This window comes from Catharus ustulatus, chromosome 2, assembly GCF_009819885.2.
Source record: "Catharus ustulatus isolate bCatUst1 chromosome 2, bCatUst1.pri.v2, whole genome shotgun sequence".
In the NCBI taxonomy this organism is placed as follows: Eukaryota; Metazoa; Chordata; class Aves; order Passeriformes; family Turdidae; genus Catharus; species Catharus ustulatus.
The window spans coordinates 96,454,957-96,477,415 of NC_046222.1; the positions used below are offsets into that span (position 1 = coordinate 96,454,957).

The following is a 22,459-nucleotide window of genomic DNA, read 5'->3' on the forward strand; positions in this document are numbered from 1 at the left end:
GAGGGAAATGCTGCCTACAGAAATAGGATGGAGTACAGACCTCGATGCACAACCTCTTTTTTGAGTTGAGAACTGCATTGTTTTCACATGTGCATGACTGACAGCCACACTTAAGTAGCAACCAAGAGAAATAATGCATGTGGACCATTACTAACTCAGGACTGAGACTTGGCATGAGTGCAGCCCAAAAGCTACTGGGTGGTAAAGGGTTCATTGTGTGCCTCCAGCCCTGGGCTGTGAATGTTATGAAAAACAGGATCTGCAGCAGTCAGTCAGCTTTCTCCCAAGCAGCCATTCTTTCCTGAGAAAAAGGTCTGAGAAAAGGACATGTGGCCAAGATCTTTCTAGGAAAGATAAGGATTCAAATCAGCACTTTTATGAGAGACAGCCTAGAGGTTTCAGAAAAGGGAAGGAGATCACAAATCAAGGAGGCACAAGGGTGAAGAATCAGGCTCTGTCTGCCAGCCAAGTGAGAATGAGCAGTGGAGGAGATGCAGCAAGGACATGGACAACTGAAATGTGCAAATCAGAGAGTGGGTTGCTGCAGGTGGCAGGACACAGGGTAAAACAAGTGTCCCAGGGCAGCCACTGACTGTCAGCATTGAGCTTTGACAGGAGAGATGTGCCAGCCAGGAAATAGCTGGTGTCATTGGGCTGCTGCAACGTGAAGCATGGGATGCACTTAGGAAGCATGAAATGTCACTGTATCAAGGCAGTTTTACTTTTCTTCAAGCACCCCTCACTTCCAGCTTCACAAAAATGAGACTTAGCCTCTGCAGCTAGGAAGAACCTCTTGAAAAGAGGAAGACTGCTATGCCTTCAAGACCCTGAAAACCGAAGGCAAATGGAAAACACAAAACCTGGGGGAAAATGTACTTTTAACACAGTCATGATTTTCTCTGAGCATGACATTTTAGCTAGTGGATGAGAGAGGCTGGACATGAGCTGACAGTGCATGCTCACAGCTCAGAAAAGCAATCACATCCTTGGCTGCATCCGAAGCAGTGTGGCCAGCAGGGTGAGGGAGGTGATTCTGCCCCTCTGCTCTGCTATGCTCTGCTCTGGTGAGACCCCACATGGAACACTGCATCCATCTCTGAGATCCCAACACAGGAAGGACATCAACCTGTTGGAGCAAGTCCAGAGGAGGGAATGAAGATGATTAGAGGGATGGAGCACCATTCCCATGAGGGAAGGCTAAGAAAATTGGGATAGTTCCATCTGGAAAGGAGAAGGCTTTGGGGTGACCTAACTACAGCCTTCCAGTACCTGAAGGGAGTCTAAAAGAAAGATGCAGAGAAATTATTTGCAAGGACATGTAGTGGCAGGACGAGGGAGGATGACTTTAAATTGAAAGGTTTAGATTAGATACTGGGAAGAAATTCTTGGCTCTGAGGATGGTGAGGCACTGGAACTGGTTGCCCAGAGCACTTGTAGCTGCCCCATCTCTGAAAGCATTCAAGGCCAGTTTGGATGGGGCCCTACACAACCTGATCTAGTCCAAGGTATCCCTGCCCATGGCAGGGGAACTGAAACTAGGTGATGTTTAAAGTCCCTCCCAACCCAAGTCAACATATTCTATGATTTTTTCATGTCTAAAGTTGATGTTACCGTAAGTACCCTTCTGCTGTGCCAGAGGCCCTAGCTTGAAGTGTCTCATTATCTTTGAGTGTAATGACTTGAGCTTCCTAGCTGTGTCCTGACAGCCTGCTTTTCCAAGGCGTGATGCAGAGCCATGCTCCTCACAGGCTGCCAGCAGCAGAGATGAAGACACACTCTGAAGTCTGGGATGTGTGAGGAATTGTATTTCCTCCTCATTAGCACTCAGAGATTTGGTGTGCACACAGCACAGACTTGCCAGTCCTGCAGGAGCACACAGCCCTGTCTGGGAACACAGGAGTGAGTACACACCACACAAACAGTAAATGGCATTGCTGTTTATTCCTGCACAGAGCCTACCTGGTTAAAGTATGACAAACTGTTCAGCCCCAAAGCACAGATTTGCTGTAAAACACAAATACTATGTTAAAACTAACTAGTTTTTCACAGAATCATTCAATTCTGCATTCATTCTGCAACCTCAAAAGAGATTGTAGTTTATTGACCAAGTGAGTAGTGAAGTGGCTGAGTATCACATTCCATCAAAATTATGTAGGTTCAGCTAGGAGTAAAACCTGTCTTCAGCTTGGTTTCATGCAAGACTGTGATGTGACTCACACTGAGATCAGATTTCATTGGCAAATCAAGTAAGAAGCAAAGTGAGGTGCAGAAAACTCATTTAAAATCACAGCTGAAATAATACCAAACATGCAAGTGAAAAAATTACTGACAAAGTTAATTGCTTTTCTTACATATTAAAGTAGTTTCAAGTTTGTTCCAGTGTGAAAGTCACTTGCAAAGACTCTAGGGCATTAAAATTAAGCTTGCTTCTTTTGATTTCGTCAAGGAATTAGTTGCATTAGAAACTCATGCAGGGACACCAGCTAGAAGAAAATCAGAACCGTCAAAGATATGAGATCTGGCAAAGCTCTCAAAGGCAGTACATTGACAATTAAGTTTCTCACTAATTCCCATGATACATGTGTGCTTATAAGCCTCTGGAAATTGTGTTTGAATATTTTTTTTCTAAATGAGTAGATTATTTCTCCAGTTTTTCATTAGACTTCTTTTTTCTTTTCTTTTCTTTTCTTTTCTTTTCTTTTCTTTTCTTTTCTTTTCTTTTCTTTTCTTTTCTTTTCTTTTCTTTTCTTTTCTTTTCTTTTCTTTTCTTTTCTTTTCTTTTCTTTTCTTTTCTCCTCTCCTCTCCTCTCCTCTCCTCTCCTCTCCTCTCCTCTCCTCTCCTCTCCTCTCCTCTCCTCTCCTCTCCTCTCCTCTCCTCTCCTCTCCTCTCCTCTCCTCTCCTCTCCTCTCCTCTCCTCTCCTCTTTTTCCATTTAAATAGTTAACTTGCTCTGTTTGAATATGGTTTCTCTACAAGGTGAGTAGAAGCTTCAGCAGCTGTTAAGGACTCTGAAAATATTTGGGCATGCACAATTTGGTACTGTAATTTTTTTGTGCCAGGATTTGCTCTCAGCACCTAGATTGACCTTTATGACCATGGTAAGATCAGAATTTAAAAGGTTGTACTTAATCTCACCTTATTTATATGTATGTAAGTCCACTTTAATTAATAAGTGCACAGTTAATATAGCTACATTCTGGATCCTGTTTATTCAGTAACTCACTAAAACACATTGGTTTGTTTTAAAACACTCTAATCTCTGACTACTTAAAATGCAGCTCATGGGATTGATAAATATGCTTGGCTCAGGAGGAAAAATATCACATTTAAAAAGATGCATATCAGCATTAAGTATGGAATTTAAAAGCCCATAGAAATGTTGACTTGACAGAGGAAGATGGAGCATTCACTCTTTTCCTCTGAGGCTAGGTAACTTCATTAGTGTTCAGCTTAGAGTGGGTACTTTGCCTCTTTCACCACTCTCACTTCCACTCTTCCAAAGGGCACAGTCTTCCCTTTTAAGCAAAGGCTTATCTTGGATGCAGTGCTCCTGGCCAGCAAGGGCTCCACAGGAGCATTTAAAGAAATAACTCTTACATTTTGCTAACATACACTGAACTTCTTTGGATTACTCTGTTCAGTACCCAAAGTTCAGTGCCTTGGAAATATTCCAGAAAAGCAGCTTGGTCCAACTTTGAAAAATAGTATTGTCTGATGCTTGAAAAGTTCACAGAAGAGGGTAAACTTTGCCAGGCCTTCTAATTCAGACCCAAGTAGCTGAAATCACTTATAGAAATTTGTTGCTTCAAAATAAAGTTTTCCTATCTTACGAAGAAAGGTGACGACATGCTTGAAAAAGATGTAATAAAGGCAAAATATGAAAACTGAAACCAAACATTACAAATAACTATTAGCTTAAAGCTTTTTGGATCATTTTCTTCGACTATATTTAAAAAAAAATGGTTGAAGTAACATTTTTGAAGTAACTGATTTGGGATAGAAATGTGTTCTTTATATTAAAATCTCTCTTAGGGCAAAATGCATATGGAGCATGTCTGAGCAAATAAACTGGCCACAATGAACTCAAAGGAATGTGGCTTGATATCATGCGGAAGAGCTCTCCTTTGGATCTTAGGCAGAAAACTTCACTTGTCCTGTCAAAAGGAACAAATGAACTAAGGTATTTTTTCAGGTAACCTTAAAAAGAAGCTGATTATGAAACAACACAGAAAGAAATGCAGGGATATGCTTATCTTTTCCAATGGAAGTGAGTAAGAATCATCTCTGTGACAGAAGCCTTCTATGTTTGTCATGTAACCTGAGTGAGCTCAGAAAGTCTCATCTGGAAGGGACCTCTGTGTTGAATGTTTGCCATAGGGTAGATTCTACCACTTCAGGACAGCCTCAGCCAGTGTTTTAATTGTTTCACAATGGAAAGTTTTTTCTTATATCCAGACAGAATTTCTCTTGATGGAACTCTGTGCATCATTGTAAGGACATCTATTGACTCTATAGCTGCATTTCAAGTATTGAAAGACATCCCCCTGGAGCATTTAATTCTCTAGAACAAGCAAACCCAATTTCTTTAAAATTTCTTCATGGCATATTCTGCAATCCTCTTATCATCTTCATGACCCCTCTCTGTGTCCTCTCCAGTTTTTCAATGCTTCTCTCAAACGGGGGCACAGTGTTCTATGTGTGGCCTAAAAAAGTGCCAAGTACTATGAGATAATCACTTTCCTTGATCTGCTGACTGTACTCTGGCTGATACAGGCTTGTTGCAAGGACAGACTCCTGGCTCATGTTTGGTCTGCTTCTCACTAGAAGCCCCAACTTCTTTTCAGCAGAGCTGAACCTCCCCAGCCTGTGTCCTCAAATGATGACTCAAGCTCTATTTATTGTAGCTTGGACTCCATCACCACAACAAAGGGCACTTTTCATTTTTGCATCTTTCTGCACCAGATCTGTTCAGTACAGTCCTCCTGCTGATCAGGGTTACTTCAGTACCACATGAGGAAAAAAAGAGAGGGTCCGAGTGGGTGGTAGACAGGATGCGATTCATCCTCCTACATAGTTCCTGTCTGAAATGTGAACCACTGGGACTGGCAGTGAGTCCAGCACCAGAAATCTGCTTGGGGAAAGGAGCTTATTGCTATATAACAATACAGGTCTGAAAGGCTTTGTCTCATGGCTATACATATGTGGATCAAGCAGGGAGTGAGCTCCTCCTACTTTGAAGACATACCAAAGGGAGTTCTATTGGGCGGCAAAAGAAGGAAAGATGGCACATCAAGACAGATGCTGATGCCTCAGGAAGAGAAGCATAAAGAGAGAAGCACATTATCTGAGTTAATGCTCAGCTCTTGGTGCCATACACTGAGAGAGCCACTGAAGTGGCCTTTGCACCCCTGCTGCACAGGGGCACCTTCTTCTTAGTGCTGTGTTCCTACCTCTTACCACCTCTTAAAAAAAAGGACATATTTTTCCATAGGACATTATTTATCTTGTTCATTCCCAATTAGTACTGGTGACTTTGTCCAGTCTATTTTTCAAATTATTAAAGCAAGAGAGCTTCCATTGTTTTCAAGAATGCATCTAGAATGCATTGGTTTCTAGATCCATCTCTTGGTTACCACAATGTTACAAAAAGCTTCCAGGAGTTTTGTCTACATTCCTTTAATCAATGCCACTCCTTTGTTACTAGATATTCCTTAAATCATTTTAAACAAGGTTTCTCCATTTCTTTGCACCTGCCGAGGCTTTTATGGACTTACCCTATTCTCTCTTAGTCAGTTAGTGATACTGAGCTAAACTTTTATTTCTTTAATCTTCTCTGGAAATGAATCCCTCAAGTCCTTTAAACATTTTTTTTGTTGCCCTTTTCTGAATTTCCTGCAGTTTTTTGGAGCCTGTCTGGCAGAGATGTGCTTAGACAGGGGAGTCATATTCTACCTGCAGCTTCCTTGTTTGCTCCTCTCTGCACCTTGTCTCTGGGTTCTCTACTCTCCAGCTGGGGAATCAGTGGTACAGCCCTCAGCAGCCCTTGAAAAATGTAGCAGTAGCCAGAAATCAGCTTCAGTAGCACTAATGGTGTTGGAACTGAGCCCTCTGTATGGTGTTTGGCAGAGGCAGAGGAATACAGATGCTGCCAGTCCTGAGAAAGCTGCAGCTCTCCTGAGATGTGTTCCCGAAGCTTTGCATTTTTACATAAGATATAAATCAGAGTGCTTTGTAACTGAAAGCACATGCATGTGTAGTAGGCAGATGGAGGCAGTGATCACATGCCAAAATGTAGTTTTGCGGAAAAAAAATAAATTAAGAAATTAAAGAAAACAGCATGATGTAGTGCATATTCTCAGCCAAAGTGGAATCCCTCTTAATACGGGAGCACAGGCTGGGAGTTAGGGGACATAGAGATTGCTTTGCAGATTTCACTTCCTGAGAAAGAGTATATAGAAATTCAAATCCCAGCACAAGTTTTAACACACAGCTTCCAACAGCTGTTGGGTATCACATAAGAAATTGGCAAGTCTATGGCAGCAGCTGCGACTTGCCACATCCCTGGCAGTATCACAGAGCTGTAAGGGATGGAGGTGATGCAGGTACTTTTGTGAGGCATTTTCCACTTGGGTTTTATTGAAACAGAGCAGCTGTGGTGACAGAAGACATTCAAGACCTCCCACGTTACTTTCTCCAGTAGAGTCAAAAGATCTTTTATTTTTTTTCTCTATAAAACATGTTTACTAATTTATGGTACTATATACACTAAGTCAAAATATGAGAGTTTCATCTTCATAAGAGAAAATATGTTTTGAAGTCAGAAACATCCTATTTCATGCATGGTCACATGATTTTAGAGGCAGAGCTATGAATTACACTTGCAGTGTAATTATTTCAGGTGCTTTATTTGCATTTGTCCCCAAAACAAGATGAACACATTAATCTGAAGAAAGGATGCTCATTCTAACATCTCTGAAAACTCACATATTTTTTCCATCCCTGTTGGTGGGGAAGAGTGCAGCCACAATGCAGCAGTCCTCTAGGTGGGTCTTTATTCAGAGCTGGATCAAAGAGTTGGAGTTAACTATATCTGTTCCATGACCTTCATTTCTGTCATACTTCAGGCCATTTGAGCATTACTATTTCTTTGTAATAAACAAGCAGCCCACAGTAGACAGAGAAGTAATATCTAGGCAGAAAATCAGCAGTGTCCTTATGCAAGAGAATCTAATCCCTTGCAAACATCTTACCCAACCCCCTAGAACAGCTGGTGGGTTTTTTCCTGTCCCTACCCAAAGGAACAGCAAAGAGACAGTCTATGTACATGTTGTATTTTTTATAATAGAATCTAGGCTGGCTTTTACAAACAGTGAAATGTCTGAGGGGTTAAGCCTGGATGTGGGCCTTGTAGAGGTTTCAGTGCTTAAGGGTCAGGTCAAAGAAGGGAATGAATTTTTTCCCTGCTTTTGGAGTGCAAACTACTGAATGTGCCCCAAAAGTAGGTATAGTAGGTATTTCTATGGAACTAGTCTGTATTTGCAGCAAATTCAGCGGCACCACGTGTGCCCCACAGGGAACACATACATATTCCTTATGGAATAGGATTTCAGGGAGTGTTGTGAGCAGTCAGTAGGGAGTAACTTCTCTCTACTCACTTCATCTACTGCTTCTGATTACTTTCAGATCCTCAGAGATATAATTCCCCTCCACATAATAACATCTCTGGATACAATTCCTAATGTATTCAAAAGAGCTGGACCAGAAAATGAGTATGTATGTACAAATATATTTTCATACAGGAGCTGAGTATACATTATAATGGAAAAAAACTTAAAGTAATGAATGAAATTAAGAAAAGCAAGACAAATCACTTCCTTTCACTCTGGAGAATCTATCCTGAGACTTCCAGTACATCACGCAGAGTACTTCAGATTTGGACTTGATCTCCAAATATTCCAGGCACTGCCCCTTCTCCCCTTCCCAAAAATTCTCAAAACTTTACTATTCATTTAAGCACAGGAGGACTCACAAATCAGTTGATCATTGATTATTTAGCTATGATTTGGATCAGATTATTTAGATTACATATAAGGGAGAAGATTTTACAGAGAGGGTGGTAAAATGCTGAAGCAGATTTCCCAGAGATGTGGTAGATGGCCCATCCCCATAAACATTGAAGATCAGTTTGGACGGGGATCTGAGTAACCTGATTGAGTTGAAGATGCCCTTGTTCATTGCCAGGAAGTGGGATTAGATGAGTGTTTAAAGGTTCTTTCCAGCCCAAAGTCTTCTATGATACTATGATTCTACAATTCTACTGCTAGAAACAGGTCTCTGACACTTTTGGGGGAAAAAATCGGTGAGATACTATGCTTGAAAATCTTTTGAAACAAAATTCATGTCTATATAACTGAGCTTCTCAGTCCTGGAGCTTCTTATCTTTTCTCAGGTATCTTAAATATGTGCCCACATCAGATGTTGGTTTCCTGATTTTGCAGCAATTTTGAATCCCTGGCATCCACAAAACTACAGTAATCCTTGCTAATTAATGCTGTCTCTGATGAGAGTCAATAAAATTGTCTATAGTGGTTGTATTAAGTTTGATTTCACCATGTACTTTTCTCCTTCTCTATCTCTGTATACTCAGTGGAGCCTGGAAGGGATTCAGCTGACCAGCTAATAGGCATTTATTTCATGAGATGAGCTAAATCTCTCCCTCTGTTCTATCACTGTATTGACTATCTCCCCACTGAGTAGGGAGGCTCCCAGAACCCAAACCTCAGACTCAAGCTCTGAGAAAGTGAAGGATGTGTCAGAATGTGGCTTGGGCTGGCCACATACATGTAGCACTTGCCTGTCCCAAGCCAAGCCCTCAGGCACCACCCCATATTTTAAAAAGATGTAAAAATAAATCAAGCAAAAAGAACCCTGAAAGCAGGAAAAGCCATGAGAAAGGCATTGTTCTACCCAAGAAAAGTTCTTTTGTAATTAAGTTTGCTCCATTTAAAGTAAATCCTCTCCTGTCTGTTCTCTTTATACAGAGGCACTGTGCACTTGGCAAGGCTCTAGCTGAAACAGTGTTCTTCAGAACCTGGGCAGACAATTTTCCAGTGGTTATAAGGCAGCAAAGAGAGTGTGTACAGTGATCTGGGGGAGTGTGGAGGGAGCTGTCTGCTGAAAGAGGGCTGGCAAGCTCAGGCCATGCTTGCAGAACAAGCTTATTTCCAGGCAGAACCCAAAGGCTTTATTCACACATGCAGATTAATCAGGGTTCATCACTGTAATCAAACTGGATAAACAAAAACCATTGTTGCATACCATGCCCACTCCACTGGTTTGGTACTCAGAAAAAAAGCAGATGTAGTTTTCAGTTCCACCTCCCTCGCTGCACTCCACGTTGCAGTGAAGAACTCTCAACTCTGAGAACTCTGGGAATGCTACGGATGAAAACAGCTGGAGTGGGAAAAGTGCATCTAAAGACTTGTTTAGGCTAGCAAGTCTTGCAGCTCTAGCTGCACTGGTAAAGAAGCCATTCTTACTTTCCTGAGACGCAATGTAATCATACCAGGTAAAGGTGTTTCTAGTGGCAGAGCTTTTTCTGCTTCCAGCTGCAAAATGAGTTTCTCCATTACCAATGGTACTTTCAAAGTGATATAACTACACATAAACTGCAGCTTCCAGGAACAGATGTAAAACACACACCAGAAAGAGCCTGTATCATTTTGTGTTAGTGAAAATAGTAGGATAAAGCCTCTCTAATATGGGCCAGCTCTAAGTGGCAGGCAAAACATGGTGTTCTTAGTGGTATTCTCTCTGACAGAGACACATGTAAAAACGCAAGCTCTAGTCAAGGTGCACAAAATATCTCTGCCCCACATTCCTTCTATATTTAGCCATGCAAAATCTCCATCCCTATCATGTGCATCAGCGGGAGAAGGAATTGACTGGGTAATTTATGCTGAAACTCATTCACCACATTCATTGAGATAGCTGTGTTAAACCTCTCTGCAGATTTTCATAACACATAATGCAGTGCTATTGATTTATTCCCCCTGGATTCTTTCTGTACCTCAGTACTGCTGCAGAGCATCCAAGCCTTTGAGTCCTGTGCAGCACAGGCTTCCCACTTCTTCATTCCATGTACATAAAAAATGCCCTACAGTGGAACTCAAGGGTTTTTTGTTGTTCTTATGAGTTCAAGTGTTTCCTTGCATGGGGCTTCCCAAGGCTTAACCTGTTCACCAGGGAAAAACTGACACTACCAAGGAGATTTTGGAGCTGACAGAGCTGCCCCTGTGCAGGACAGTCTTCCAGCTGCCTTCTTCTTCCCTAAGCTGCAGCAAAAATGAACCATGTAATAACATGGCACACCAGGATCTGAGGCAAGCAAAGACAAATACAGATAATTTCCCTGCTTCTGCTATGCACAGTGTAAGTTGTTTTAGCACAGGACTCTGTGAACCCAGCCTTAGGGAGTGTGGCCTGCCTTGTTTGCATGCTACAGGTAACCCTTCAGTGTCTAGAATTTGTTTCACTGTAAGCCTTAAACCCCTCTGGACTCCTGCCCCCCAAAGTGGTGTGGATTGTACAGTGACAGTCTGGGGGCTCAGATGAAGCAAGACAGGGGTCTAACACTGGCACCTCTGAGTATGGCCAAGCCTTACAGGTAGCAGACAAACTGTTTACATTTTAATATATTGTTGAGCTAAAAAACTATTTCTATTAAAGACTTCTTTTCTTCCACTCCCCAAAACAGGCTTGGAAAACACATACCAGGTCTGGGGGGTCATGACTTACCCTAATGACAGGGTAGAGTATCAGGAGGTAAGACATGGAGATAGGGCCACAAACCCTGGGACAGAGATGCTTGAGGGTATGACAACTGCAGTGCAGAAATCTCTCTGACACAGAAGGTCAAAGTGCACAAGCACAAAATTTACACTGATTTGGATGTGGAGTCTCTGCAGTCACTAAAGTTGTACCTACTCTTGTTCAAAAGCCCTGGTCCTGGCCTCCCAGAGAAAGTCTGCCCTTTCAGCATAGCCTGTAGAGATGTTTCATGGCAACCAGGAAGGTCCTTCTAAATATATGTGCTTCAACAGGTCTGTCCTACAGCTGAAGCCTACACTTAAGGCAGATCAAAGTTTCACTGTGTAACATATTAGCTGGCATCTGATTTTAAAAGCACAAGCATACTCTAAAAAAGCAATGAAGTGAAACCAACTGGCACTATAATTTAAATAGAAATGGTGTTTAGTTGCCTTTTCCTGTATCACTTCTAAAAATAGATGCTGCATGCGCTCTCAGTATTTGCATACATCTATGCATACATATAATGACTGTCAATCACTTGGTAAAAAGTGCACAGTTTGAAATGGAAGTGTTTGCAACTTAGGAAATGAAGAAATAATATAACTCAAGCAATCTGAAGATGAGTCTGTCTCAAAGATCATATGATCCTTAACTTTAAAAGCAGGCATTTCATTTCCCTCACTGAATATCTGCCCCTTTCAGGGCATTGAGTAGCCCTAGGTGGTGATGATCAGGACTGTGCAGTGGGAGCATCAGTTGACTGTAGGACACATCTCATCAACCCCAAATGAAAAATTCTAGCTCAGATGGTTGTGATTTCTGCTATCTAATGACCAGATGGTCTTAAGTCTTACAATGGAGAGTATTAAGAATTCTTTTAGTAAGGCATGGAGCTGCTGATCTTTCTGATAAAAAAGTAAACCTATTCTTTCAGGATTTGTGGTTCTTACACTGCCTTCCCCTGCTGGGCAGAGCTGAATAGATACTAACTCTGTTGGTTAGCTTTTGTTCCTGTTCTGCCACAGGTCTCATTTCTGACTTTTTCTAGTCTTTCAACAGTCACCTTACAATCAGAACTAATGCTCACAGACAGAAGCTATGACAAAGAGCAGTTAAAGATTCCAACATCAAATAACAAAAAGAGGAAAAGAAAATACATTTGAGAACCATTCAAGATGCTTTACCATTCTTCCTTAGAGCTCCTGCCCTGCCACATCTGTTGCTTAATTTTTCCCACAAGAAATAAACTGGAGCACAACCAGTAAATTTTGAAGGAAGACATTTATAGCTTTGTCATATCTCCACTAGTCATTTTGAAGCCTGACATAAGAAGACCAGCTGCAAAGGATATGTTTACAAACATGAATTTTTTTAACGATTGATGACCACACGCCAAACCATAAATGCTGAGTAATTAATTATCCAGAGTGCCTTGTGAATCATAAAGGCAATTCATCTTTATATTTAGTTAAGCCCTGTTGCAAGACACTATCAAAGTTGTATAAACCAAGTAAGCAAGAAAAAAAATAGGTTCCAAAGCAATCTTAAGAAATGAGACAACTGAAACCCACCCACCACCCCCAGTCCAAACAACAAGGCAAATACATATAACTATTTAAACAAAGTCCAAGCTATTCTTTCATGTATTAATCCATTCCTGAATGATATATCTGTTATTGTATCTAGGCATGCATATGATTTACTGCTTCAGCACATGTAATTCTTCTTGCAATCAATGAAACTTTGTCATACAGATGTAGGAAAGCTTTTCTCTTTATTATCTAGAAATGTTTGATAGCAGATGGACTCTGAGCATAAGCTCTAAGCCCTAAAAAGAGGAAAATTTGGTTTCCAGCTCAAGGCTTCTCATTTAACATTTCATGCAAAGGTCTCCAAGTTAACAACTACCTTTACATCAAAGCTGCTGTTAAAACTTGCCTATGTCCCACATCTCTTGTAAGGATAAAGTCACTAGTATTAGCTAGGTTTCAAGTCTAAGGGTACTGAGGGTAATCTAAGTACACACTATAATTCATACACACAAACAGGCCAAAACCTCTGTCTTGGACATTTCAGCGGGAAGGAAATTGCCTTTACAAAAATCAGGCTAAGTTCAGTCGAAGATGTCACCAATATAATTGGCAGCAGCTTTCTAGGGAGAGGAGCTGCTGGAGAGATTGGGTATTGGGGGCAAAGGGACATTAAACACACTCTGTCAGCTGCAGACTGCAGACTGTGCAGTAGCACTCCCACTGAGAGCTAATGGATGATGAAGAGACACAGCCAAAATGTCTCTGCAATGCTCACGAGCCCCGGCTGTGCTCAGGGAGAGATTTCTTCCTGGAAATCCAAAGTCCTGAACCCTCCTCCCTTGGAGCAGATCAAGAAGGAAGAGAAGAGGAGGAAACTGCTTTGAATGAAAACCACATGCACAATGTGTGTGAGGGGAAGATGACCAAGGGCGGTATGTTTTATGGAAGTGGCCCCTGGGAAACCTCTTTGGATGGTTTATGAATGTAATATTTGTTCCACCATGTGCTCAGACACTTTATCTCTAAATCTCTGTGCTGCAAAATATAGCCCTGAACAGAGTGGTGTGCTCTTGCAAGGCTTCACAGACTCAATGGGACTCTCACCAGTGCACAGGCTGCATTCACCCAAAAATAAAACTCCAAAGCAGTTAGTGACTTGTACACGCAAGACTTTGCATGCTGCGTATTAAATCTATCTGTAGGTGGTGTTAAACTTAGAGTGTGGTCTGTCATTTGGAATGCCAGTGCACGAAAAAGAGATCGTCAGGAGGACATTGTCTAGGAATATAAATGCCATGTGTTAAGTTAGTTTTTGTTTGAAAGCTAGGGGGAAAAAATTATTTGGTTATTGTGCTGGTTTTTGCTTGCTTGTGCTATTTCAAAAATGTGGCATTTCATATATTGCACTCCAGCAAGTTTGGAGCAATTTGTTAGGAATTCTGGAAGCTTTCTTATCACAGTAGACCACTGCACATTCAGAAAATCTGTCTATCATTTGAGTGTTACTATAGCAACAACCTAGTTCCAGCTGGAAAATACTGGTCCATTTCTGCCTGCATACTCTGCTCTACAGGCTAGCTTTCTCCTATGGAGCAGCAGCAAAACATCTTTTAGCATTTGAGGCATAAAATAACAATTGGGAAAGGAAACTCCATGGAGAGGACACCGCCCTACCATCCTGGTATGCACTAGTAGGCAACTTATCTGCTTCCAGATGGATAAAGTAGTGTATCTCTGAAACAGATTCCTGATAATTATTTCCAATTTTGTTGCTGAACTCATCTACATTAAGAAAAGCAGTTTCACGGCTTTTTAACCAATTAAACACTTTCCTTAGTATTGCTATAAATCAAGACACTCTTTTCTTGGTAGTTATCATCCGTTCTTCTCCAGCTATCCGAAGGGGTGTACACTAACCCACTAGATACAGTGATTACAAATGATCTCCAGATGCTGCCATGGCAGGCCAAACTGATGGTGAATTTAAATCCAAATGTTTATCTTCCCAGTCACAAGCAAGGAATTGTTTCAAAATGTGTCTGAGGTTTCCTAGGAAGGAAGAGGTGGTATCCCCTGTTTGGACTCAGGAAGGAGCTCTCCCGTGCTGCTCAAAGTCCTGCACTGGCCAAAGTCAGGTCACCACTGGAGTTGGTGACACAGAGTGCTTCAGCAGCATGGGATGTTTCTTTAGGAAAATATGTTTTGTATGCCCCAGCTGTCACAATTGTCCAGGCATGAGGACAATGTGCTGGCAACATGCCTGCTTTCCAGCACAAAGTTGAGGGGTTCTTTCCAACAGCAAAATTTCTGCAGGCAAATGCTTCCCTGATGGACACACCACAGCTTGTAGGTTCTGTCAATACTGGCCTCAGAACAGCCCACTGTGTCCTTAGTGCAGTTTTTGAGGTTCAAAAGCATAATAATGAGACCTTTGTTCACCTTTTTATTTCCCCGACTTCCAATAAAACAGTTTCTAATTCCTTTCCTGCAGATGAAGCCCACAGGAAGCAGCAGGGTTTGTGTCCACCTTTCCGAGGAGAAGGAAAAAAAGAAAGTACTTTAAAGGCAACAGGCTGCTGTAAACACAGTTATCAGCCCATTAATGTGTGATCTGGACTTTAATGAGCAACTGCACCAATGCAAAAAGCAACAAGGAGGAAAAAAATTTCACAAGTTAATCAAGTTAGATGCCAAACTGTTTGCAGGGCTTAGCCTAAGAGTTTCTTAGCCCATTTTGTTCTGATGTCCTCAAAGGATGATTTCAGTAGGATTCACTCTGAGTGAATTCCAACAGGATTTAGACTAAGTGTCCTTTCAATACCTTTGGCGTCCTTCCCCAAATTCTCTGGCATACTTACCTGTATGAGTGGGAAGAATGTAGTGAAATGTCTTTATTTTTGAAAATAGGGTAGGTAGTATCTTTTTGAGGATCATATCTGAATATCTCATGGATTGTTGGTATTATGCACACCAAGGCAGAGAAATGATGCTCAACTCTTCTGTTACATATATTCTTTTAATCATGTACCCTGAACCCAACAGAGACACCACTTTTCTCTGATGCCTATGTCTCTTCCAACTTCTTAAAAGTTTAAATCCTTTTTAATCCCTGCAGTGAACAGCACAATTGCAATTTTAACAGTGAAGTTTTTATTCTGTCTCCCTCAGTTCAGGCTGGTAGCGTGTTGAGGCTCTAACTATTGAACTGCCTCATCATGATAATGATACAGAGATAGTTGCTTAAAAAATTTCATCTTTAAATGATGCTCTAAGGAATAGAGGGAGTATTAATGCAATTGGTTTTGCAGCATCCACTAGAATGGAGGAGGTTTCACTTCTCCTTCCTTTGTGCCTTAATCCCCTTTTGAGATATCGCTCCTGCACACAGCCCAATGCAACTTTATTGGAGCAGCAGCCAAAACAAGAGGCTACAATAGGATGACCTTGCATGGAAGAGTTTGCCCAGAGAGGCTGAAACTGGTCAAAACATCTGGAGCAGAAAATGTGTGTGTGTCTCTTCACTTAAAGCTCCTAATATTTAGGATTGAAAAAACCTGAAGTCTCAATGTTTTTCTCAGAACATCATTCTGCGTTCAGCTCAGCTGGTGCATCTATTTTATGCTTGGAATCCTTGAACTGTTATAGACTATAACATCTTTTATCTCTCCTAGTTCTCTCATGCCCTTCACACATAGCAAAATTATTAGTGTCATTTATGAAGTTAATACAATGTATAACAGGCATAACTTCTTAGCAATTTTTCATCTTTCTTATGTTATTTTTCCACCTATGCATGTGGTCTTCACAGATGGGTAAGCTTCCTTGATAGGGAAGGCTGGGAAATGCACCTTCTAGTAATGGCACAAGATAATATTTAATTTGATTTTTAATGTGAATTTCAAGGCAGCATGGCCAAGAACTTGTCTTTCTGGTTGAAAGAAACCGCCATTTTTTAACACCTGTTAGGAGTATTTCTAAATTAATTTAAGCAATCACATTGTTATGAACATCTCCTATTTAAGGCTTGTTGTCCCACTGTGGGTATAGGGTTTATTCTTCCAACATGCTGTTTTGCCATCCACTCATCCCTTTCTGAGCCTGGCTGGACTGAGAATCCAACCTGTCTCTTGCATGTTAAATTGTGAAGCTCTAACCATATCCCAAGGGAACAGTGTCGAACAACATGATTTTTTAATGAGCACACTCAGTGTGGGTTGCTCTTGTTTAACATAAAAGAAAAACATAATCCCTGCTCGAAGCCATTTGCAGTCTAAGGGCTGGAATGTGGCTCTAAGCAACATCCAGCAGTGGGGGAAGGTGCAGAGGGAGCTACTCCTGAAGGCATTTTTACCAAGTCTGTGGGAGCTCAAAGAGTAGCAACTGCTGCTGCTCTCATGTATAAACATGGGGAACATGACTGACACAAATTGGTAGCTCAGCTCTCACTCAGGAGGAGGCATGAAGCTTCTCTCTGTATCTGAATGCCAGCAATGATGCAAAAAGAAGGGTCCTTGTCTCCACTACATTTTTTCAGTTGTGCAGAAGTACGCACAGGGATGCTATAGGAGGTTGCAGCAGAGCAGACACATTGTTCTCCACAGCTGATTGCCACAAACACTGATAAGGCTACCAAAGCAATTTTCTTCCTGGGCGAACAGGTTTCAGTTGTCTAAACGGGAAGTGCAAATAGACTTGTGTTCAGCCAAAAAACTGAAAGTAGGCCAAGAAAAGTACTTTCAGGCCATGTCTGGTTACACAGATTGAGCAGAGATGGGATCATGGACCATGTCATGTGTTTGCCCAGCACATGACTCAGAGATGGCTTCTCCTTCATCACCTGCTTTTGGAGAGAGTAACTCACAAAGCATCTGAAGGACCTTGATCTGAAACCTTTCACAGAAATGGTATTCTTGAATCAGTACTGTTTGTCCTTCAGAGGAAAAAGAACTTGCCCAGCCAAGGAAGGAAAGCTCTTATTGCTACTCACAGAGCATCTGCTCCTAAACAACCTGCTGTCTCCTAACATTTTTTTTTTGCTGGATACAAAACCAGGAAAAAATAGTTTGAGTGCTCAGACTGGCAAACAAAACCTTCCAGGTAAGAACCAATACTACAGAATCAGAGATTTTATTTTCTTCTTGGCATCAGAGAGGCATTTTGCCTAGAGAGATGCAGTCAGAAGTAGAGTGTGAAGAAATTATTTGGGGAAGGCATCTCAAAACATGGAAATCTGCCAAGTATCAAATGAATAGCTACCTAGAGAATGAGAACAGAAAGAAAGAAAGAGAGAATGGGAAAAAGAGGAATCGGGATGATCTGGGACACTTCCTGCACTTCTACATCTATATGGAGTAAACACAAAATGGTGGAAAGAAGATTCATGGAGACAACAGCAAGCTGCCTAAGAAATGGAACATTTTTAGTCCAAAGAAGAAACCAGTGGAAAACAGATGTCAACTAATGTCAGGTTAACAAACTTGACCTTTTGAAAGCATGTATGACTTGAGAGCCCTATTCTATCAACAGAAATGTGCACTTGTCCTTAAAAAATGCAACACCCTGCTGTGCTGGTTGGCAGCCCACTGCACCTGCATATCAGAGAGCCAGACACAAAACCTGAGCAGTGGCAACTCAGAAGTCTAAAAAAGATGTTAGGAATTAATTGTTTAGGTAAGTCTGATAAGAGGTACAGTATCTCAGTATGAACAAAATTGCCAGAACCCCTTCTTTTGTACATAGAATCTATACAAATATTAAGAGCTCTTTAGCCTGACATAATTGTGTGCACCGTAAGAATTATACCAGTATTACTATCTAGAAAAAGAAAATAAGTAATTTAACTAATTTAAGCCAATGAAAAACCTGTGTTCAAATTAAGTTTAATCACGACTGATGGAGAGCTCAATATCTCTAATTTTCCAGCATACCCATACTTTGGGTAGGGAAAACTTTCCAGCATTCCCACTTTGGGAAGAGAATCAAAGAACCTGCAATGGTACCAAAGCTGACGTCATATGGCAACACTGAAAATCACCCACAAAAGTCCCCAGACTGGGATGAACTTGAAAAAGCCAGCAAAATCTAGCAGATGCCTAAATATGAATGTCAGTGCATGTTTGGACAGAAAACTGGTGTGCTAGATATCTTGTCCCTACTCAAAGGCAGAGCCTTCTCTTTAAGACCTCTGGTCAAATATGGCCAGCAGTCATACTATAGAATCATAGGATGGTTTGTGTTGGAAGGGTCCTTAAATATATTCTAGCTCCTATGGGCAGGGACACGTTCCACTAGACCAAGGTGCTCAAAGCCCCGTCCAAACTGGCCTTGTGCACTTCCAGGAATGCAGCATTTTCAGCATGTACCTAATGTGCAGCAACAGCAGCAGGTCCAGGCTCATTTCAAAACACCTTTGAGAAAGGTAAGGCCCTCTTTTCTGGTACAGTGGTTAAAGCCTCCAAATAAGAGCAAGTTGCTTCCATCACCCCATCAATTCCCAAAATTTACAAACCCACATGTCTGTTTCCATAAGTATTGCACAAAATAGACAGGAGATGAGTTTGAAAGGGGTGCTGTCCCACTGTCATTTAGGAGAGAGTGTAACCAGCCACAGGCACATAAGCAGAATAGGTCAAGGGGTGCCTGATCTAGCCAGGTGCTAGGGCAGAATTTCCTTTTCAGATGGGATTTTTCAGCATTAAGTGCAACCACTCTGAACCCTGTATGGAGAGTTCAAGAGTGTAACCTTTTGATGACAAGCATATGCACCATGGATAACCTTATCAGACCTCAGCACAGGCATACACAGGTTGAAAAACATTTGGCATGACAACACAGATTTTTCCTGCAGCCTTGCCAAACTTATCTGAGCCAATTCAATCAAACACAACAATGTATTGTTAAGTAATGAGTTTCCTAAAAAGGGCCAAACTCTGTTATGCCTCATAGGAACAACTGTGTGAGTGGTCCCTTTTGCACAAGGCTCTACAAGTTAATATGATTTGAAACCAGCATCACTTTCATTTGGCTGTAGTTTCTTTCCAAAAGAAAGGTGGTTATGATTTTGCAACAGTAAATGGGGAACTGTGCAGACTTTTAAGCTTGGTTAATATTAATTACTGGTGCAGACATACAGACACATGAAATACCTGATGAGAGGTGGGAACCACACTTCCAAAAAACTGCTTCCAGCTCACTGTTACTGAGGGCAGTCACATCTCACACAATTTTTAAAGTATTTTGCCCAAACACAATTATGGTTATGTTAAGAATTATGTGTCACTATTCTGTATATAAAAAAAAAAAAAAAAGAAAAAAAAGAGGAAATTAAACATTTGACCTACTCAAATAAATGAAGCTCAGTCTAACCTTCTCCCTGCTGGAGTACTGAGGCTCTCCATGTTGGTCTGGCAGGGATACCATCAGTGACTCTGCACACCAGGCCATATACAGGTAGTATGGAAGCAGCTTTCTGTTATTTGTTTTCATGCATTGTCCTGCCAAGACAGCAAAATGTTTTCAACACCTCAGAGCTGTCACTGAACCCTTCTGCATGACAGAGGTTAAGAGTTGTTTGTCCATACTATCTCATATGGAATTCTGCTATGAGACTTAGCTGTAGTTTAAACAGAGGTTGGAAGTTTTGTTCTTGTTTCTGCCCTGCCTTTGATCACCATGGAGTTGGCCTCAGAGACATCTCCTGCTGCCAGTCTTCCTGCCATTCTCAGCAGTTCTCTCCTCAAGGACCAGCACACCTTCCCTGTTCATTCTGTTGCATTGAGCTCAAGGCATAGCTATCACATACATAAATGAGTAATTTCAAAACTCAGACATACTATTGCAGCTACTATGTGAGGTTTAAATACAAATCATAGGCCAGATGAAGTCTGCACAAAGATGCCATTTTACACTGTTGGGGAAACTGATCCTGTCACTCATTAATTTATTTAGAAGTGGTTGCTATATTATCTTTTGTCTCCACACCTAGCATTTTTTTCCCTTGCAGGAATATGGTCATAGGAAAACAAAGAATATAGGAGAATGGGTAGAAGTGATAGACAAAAACACTTCACAAGTTTTGCATAGCGGTTGCAACCAGTGTCATAATGCACACATAGGTTGGGGATGTGCAAGAGGTTGGAACCCACTAACGCTTTTGAACAGTCAAGCTCTCAGGTCAGGTAAGCAGTTCACAGAATCACAGAATTACAGCATGGGTCAGGTTGGAAAGGACCATGGTGGATCATCTGGTCCAACCTCCCTGCTCAAGCAATGTTGTCCTAGAGCACATTGTACAGAATTGCATCCAGATGGTTCTTGAGTATGTCCAGTGAGGGAGACTCTCCTGTCTCTCTGGGCAGTCTCTCTCTTCCAGTGCACAGTTACCCTCACACCAAAGTTCTTCTTCATGTTCAGGTGGAACTTCTGTCCATCAGTTTCTACCTGTTGCCTCTTGTCCTATTGCTTGGCACCACTAAGAAGAGCTTGGCTGCATCTTCTAACACCCTTCAGATAATGATATATGTTGATGAGGTCCCCTCTAAGTCACCTCTTTTTGAGTCTGGGCCCAGTTGCCCAGAGAGATGCTCCAGTCCTCTCATCATCTCTGTCACCTACCACTGGACCTGCTCCAGATGCCCCATGTCTCTCTTGCAGCGAAAACCCCCGACCTGGACACAGCACTCCAGATATGCCTCACAGGGCTGAATAGAGGGACAGAATCACGTCTCTCAACCTGCTAGCAGTGATCTTTATCCAGGTAGTTGTTTCATCATAGACGGCATTCAGATTGGTCAAGCATGATTTGCCTTTAATGAATCCAAGCTAACTACTCCATGTTACCTCCTTGTGGACAGAAATGGCCTCCAGAATGAGACATTTCATCACCTTTTTAGGGATTGAGGTAGGGCTGACTGGTTAGTAGTTCCCTGGGCCCTCCTCCTTTCTTTTTTCAAAGTCTGGGGTGATGTTTGATTTCTTCCAGTCCTCATGCACCTTTCCATGCCATGACCTCTCAAAGATGATTATGAGGAGCCTCATCATGGTCTGCCAGCTCTGCCAACACTCATGAATCATCCCAGCAGGGCCCATCAGCTTGTGGATTTTGAGTTTGCCTCTGTGTTCTCTAACACAATCCTCCATGAGCAGAGGAAGGTTGTTGGAGTCAGTGAGCCAGGTCTCTCTCTGAATTCTTCAGAGAGAAATCAGAGTGCAGGGGTTGAATTAAAGTTTTTGGATGGATTGAAACATGTTAAGCCACCCACACATAGAATGGGAGTTTAAGTAGAAGAATAAGTTTGAGTATAAGTTTAGATGTAGGTTTGAGTTTTAGGATAAATAAGTAATAAGTAAGTCAGTAAGTTTCAGTGAGAGCTGCAGTGTTTTTAGTAAGTAAAAGGTTCAAGATGCCAGAAGAACAGGTTCTAGTGAAGGTTAAAAAACATACTAATGTTTTCAGTAAAGGCTTCAGAAGCTCTTTCTCAGACACTACTTAGACAAAATAGAACTTCAGTGAGAGTACTGCTTACATTTTTCAGATAGAACAAGATAGATCATATACATACAGTAATTTCACGACTATAAGGCGCACCCTTTTGACTAATTTTTTCCCCTGAACCCAGAAGTGTGCCTTATAGTGTGGTGCACCTCATATAATGGACAAAGCTGTGAAATCTGCCAAACCGGAAGTGTGAGCCACAATGGGGGGGCAGTGTCGCGGGAGCACCGAGCCACGAGGGGTGGGTGGGAGTGGGCGGCCATGGCCGGCAGGAGCCACACGGGGAGGGAGGGAGCTGCCGCCGGCCCCAGCTCGGGCACGGGCAAAACAAGAAGCTGGGTGGTGCCACCCTGGGTACGGGGGCGGGGGGAACGAGAAGATGGGCGGTGCCAGCCCAGGCGTGGGGTAATGAGAAGTGCGAGACCACAACAGCCCCAAGCAGAGCCCGCCCGGCGGCGGCATCAGAGCAGCAGTGGCGCGGCCTGGGCAGCTGGGGAAAAGGGGCGGCGGCGCAGCCCCTGCAGCTGCAGCAAAGCGGCGACAAGTGACGCAGCCGCGGGGAAGCGGGAAGAAGCAGCACCACCGCCGGCCAGGGGGAAGCCGGGACGCAGCGCGGCCATGC

The 22,459-nt window shown here is 42.1% G+C and overlaps 2 protein-coding genes across 3 annotated transcripts in view; both read right to left on the reverse strand.

The window, feature by feature from the left end:
* Positions 1 to 22,459, reverse strand: part of ST6GAL2 (ST6 beta-galactoside alpha-2,6-sialyltransferase 2) — a 175,699-nt gene that overhangs the window by 62,774 nt on the left and 90,466 nt on the right. The window lies entirely within an intron of this gene.
* The window catches only part of LOC116992280, a 37,509-nt gene continuing 35,670 nt past the window's right edge, over positions 20,621 to 22,459 (reverse strand). Inside the window, 1 exon segment of the mRNA XM_033051734.1 lies at positions 20,621 to 20,708. Within this exon segment, the coding sequence (XP_032907625.1) occupies positions 20,621 to 20,708 (88 nt within the window).